This window comes from Choloepus didactylus (assembly GCF_015220235.1).
Source record: "Choloepus didactylus isolate mChoDid1 chromosome 5 unlocalized genomic scaffold, mChoDid1.pri SUPER_5_unloc2, whole genome shotgun sequence".
Lineage (NCBI taxonomy): Eukaryota > Metazoa > Chordata > Mammalia > Pilosa > Megalonychidae > Choloepus > Choloepus didactylus.
In genome coordinates, this window is record NW_023637574.1 from 317,941 (window position 1) to 321,874 (window position 3,934).

The 3,934-nt window shown below is 40.3% G+C and overlaps 1 protein-coding gene across 1 annotated transcript in view; it reads right to left on the minus strand.

Annotated features, from left to right (window-relative positions):
* Positions 1–258: 258 nt before the first annotated feature.
* Positions 259–3,934, minus strand: part of LOC119524352 (thyroid receptor-interacting protein 11-like) — a 14,566-nt gene continuing 10,890 nt past the window's right edge. Inside the window, 3 exon segments of the mRNA XM_037822939.1 lie at positions 259–455; positions 458–2,227; positions 2,230–3,283. Of these exon segments, the coding sequence (XP_037678867.1) occupies positions 259–455; positions 458–2,227; positions 2,230–3,283 (3,021 nt within the window).

Here is a 3,934-nt window from a genome sequence, read left to right on the forward strand (position 1 = left end):
TGGTACTTGTATTTCTTTCTTTTTTCTCTTTTTGTGAATTAAGTTTAAAGATAAATTAAAAGTTTTCAGTTTAAGTGGGGTCAAATGAGAGAAGTAAAACAGAAGATTATACAGCAAACATTATTTCTATGACATCTGCAATTTCTAAAAATGCTAATTTTTATTAAACTTAGAGAAAGTACAACTCAAAGCAAATATATGACTTCTGAAAGGCCACTTGTTACTAAGTACATACACATTGTGTTCTTGATTTTGTTTTTAAAGGGCTACATTGTTACTCTCTTGCTTTAAAAGGTCTTTGCCAGCTCCAGCAGTGTTAGCAGGTAACACTGGAAAAGGTGTAAATGTTGGGTTCAAAAGAAGATGCTTAGCCCCACCAGTTCCAAGTCCACCTGGGTGAATAAGTGACACAGCTGCAGAACAGGGAGCTAAGAGTGGATTCAAATCTGCTCTTCACCAGTTCTGGACTCTGCTGTATCTTTAAAAATCTGTCCTACATTTGTGGCTAGTTTAGCCCTTCCTGGTAAATCTAGGGGTTTCCTATCACGAAGTAATCGCTTTCATGGTAGAATAGATGGATAAGATTCTGTTAGTAGAAATTTAAGGAAAAGCTCTGAGAAAGAACTATTGAGTGCAGGTTGTTGATTTGCTCTCAGAGGTTTTTGGGGGACATTTTTTGATGCTCCTCCAAGCCACCCACTCATCCACGTGGTAGCACCACCTTGATCATCACAGAACAATTTCTCCATCTCCTCCTTTTTCATTCCAAGGATGCTTCCCATTAATCTTAACACTTCTTGCCGCTCACTTTTTGGAGTTTGAAAATAGACTATTAAGACGTTTCTCAGGAGTACCTTGTCCACTTTTCCTTCTGTGTCATTTACCAAGTTCATCCATTTCCTCTGAATGTCATCTAACATTTCCTGTAGGACCTCATTCTGTTTTTGAAGTTCTTCGATTTGCTCTTCCTGTAGATCTAACTGTTTTGTGAGTCTCGATGCTGAGTCCAAAGCAGCATTGGCTTCATCCAAACTTTCCTGTAAAGACACCAGTTTTCTTTCTAGGTTTTCAGCCTTTTTCTTCCACTTACTTACAAGCGCACTTTGCTTTTCTAGTTCAGCAGTATACATAGCTCTTTCCTCTTGTTGCGCACGCTCTAGTACCATCTGTAGGTTGGCTAGTGATAGAGCATACTGCTTTACCTCATCTTGTGACACCGAAAGCTGAAGAGCGGTTTCATCCCTCTGCTTGGAGACTACATTCAGTTGTTCCTGCAATGACTCTACCTGCAAACTGGCTTGATGACTTGCATTTTCCAGTGCATTAGAGGATGAAACTAGCTTCTCCTCCAATACTGTGACTTCTTTTCTTAGGTTAGCCTCTCTCTCTGCTGCAGCCAGAGCTTCACCAGTATAAAAATCCTGTGATTCTGAAAGTTGATGATGCAATCTCTCTAGCTCCTGGTTTAAGCACAATTCTTTTTCACGTAAATCCTTCACCTCACTAAGTAAACTGTTTTCCATTTGTTTCTGTTTCAGGGCCAACATGACTTGGTCTCTTTCCTCTTGAAATGTAACTGTCTTCTCCTGCATCGACTGAACTGCATTTAAAAGCTGATTTAACTCCCCAGTCTTGCCCTGTTCTTTTTCTTTCAATAGTTGCTCAAAAGCAAGAGCCTTCTCATTTATCTCCTGGTGTTCAAACTCCCTTTCTCGCAGCATCATAGAAAACTTCATGTTAGTCTCTTGTAATGCTTGACATTCTGTTTGCTTTACCCTGGATATTTCTACTAGTTTTCCATTTTCCTCTTTTAGTTGACACATGTCCATTTCTAAAATTGATATTCTCTCCTTTAGGTTTGTTACTGCCTGCCTCAGAATTTCATTTTCATTCACTTGGTTAGTGAAATTTTCATTTAAAGAATGTAACTGATCATATTTGGCTTTGAGTAAGAGGTCTTTACCCTTAAGTAACTTTTGTAAAACATCTTGTTTTTCCTTTAGCTGCTTAATTTCTGAATCAGTTTGTTCATGTTCTTTTCTTTCTAGCTCTGAGGTGGCAGCAATCGAATCAGACAATCTATGGTTATTTTCCTGGAGAGTTTGAATTGTTGCATCTTTTTCCTGCAGTGATTTTCTTAATTTTTCTATTTCTTGTTGAAGCAATTTAGAAGGTTCACTAGGTATATCAGACTTAACTGCCCCGAGAGATTCTTCTGACTCTGAAACAGTGATGATCCAGAAAAGAGCCGTTGTGAAATAATATCAAGTTTTCCTACAAGATGATCCTTGGTATTCAAAAGTTGCCCTAAGCTGCGCTGAACTTGTGCTAATTCCTGACCCAAAGTTTTGAGTTTGGTTTCCTTCTGGTCATAACTTTGGATTAGGCCAGTATATTCTACCTGCAGTTTAGAGTTATTATCACTGTCAATCAAAACCTGGGTCTGAAGTTTTTGAAGTTCTTCCTGTTGTTGGGCTGACTCATGTTCCATATTTTGCACTGTGGTCATCACCTGTTGTTTCCACTCTTCCATTTTCATCACTTGCTGTTTTAATTTATCTCGTTCCTGTAGAAGCTCCTCAAACTGATTACTGTTAACACCTCCAACCTCATTTCCTGTGTTAGATGTCTGTAACACTGTCAACAAAGTCTGACATTTCTGACTTAATGCATCTATTTCAATGTCTTTTTCTCGAATGATAAGTGATAAATTCTGAACAGTTTTTCTAAGCATTTCCTGGCCACTACTTTCCAATCTAGTGGACAATTTTTTATTTTCATCTTGCAGCTTAATAAGCGCTGCTTGTTGGGCAGCAGCCATGTCTATCATTTGGTGATGTTCTGTTTTTAGGCGGCTATTTTCCCTAGTCTTCTCATCCAAAACAGCCAATATTTGTCCTTTCTCCACAGTGTAGGCCTGTAGTTGCTGTTGAAGGTAAACAACATCCTGGGTGTAAGAAGGTGAAGACATTCTTGCATGAAGAGCTTTTATCTCCAAATCCCTCTGCTGGATGATCTGCCTTAGTTTACCAACCTCGTCTTTGGACAGCTGATCAATCTGTTTTGTTAAAATTAGGTTCTTTTCATTTAGAAGTTTACTCTCCGATTCTCGTTCTGTTAGTTTTTCATTTTGCATGTCTAATTCTTTAGTAATGTTCATTTTATCATCTCTAAGTTGGCAAGCTCTCTTTTTTTCATCATCCAGATCTTGGGTGATGCCTGTCGACGACTTATCTCTTATCAACTTTGAAATCTGGCCTGTGGGGGAAGCCAGGCTGCCCCCCTACTCGGCCCAGAGATTGGCCCAAGCCAGAGCCAAGGCCTCGAAACCAGTTCATGGCTGTGGGCTGGAAAGCAACGTGGTCCACTCCCTCTCCCAGAAGAGTGTCCAACGTCACCGGACATTCCCACCAAGTGTCCTCGAACTGCTGTGAGCTAGTCGGAATCACTGCGCTCAGGATTCCACATCACAAAGGGCTTCCTAGGCAACAGTGACCTCAGCACCCACCTGAGCCTGGCTCCGCCCAGAACCTTAAAGGGCCAGCCTGTCACACAGTTACACAGCCAGCCCCGTGGGGCCTCTGCTCTTTCCAGTGATTTCCCACAGCCAGGGCTGACCACTTCTTCCCCCTTTTCATTGACCATTCTCAAATGGTCAGTGGGCAACTCCTGCCAACTCAATGGCCATCACCATGGCACCCACTCTAAAAGCTGCAACTGATCATAAAGAGGAGCCATGGTGGCTTTCTCCCTAGTTATATTTTGAATCAGAAAATCAAATTTCATAATGAAGAATTTGGCCTCTTATAGTACTTACTAGTTTCAGCTCATGGAAATTATTTATTCTCTCCAAATGGGGACAAGAATAGAATTCACATAAAACAGATATTTATATATCTGATATACTACATTATTGTTTTTACATCATGGCCCA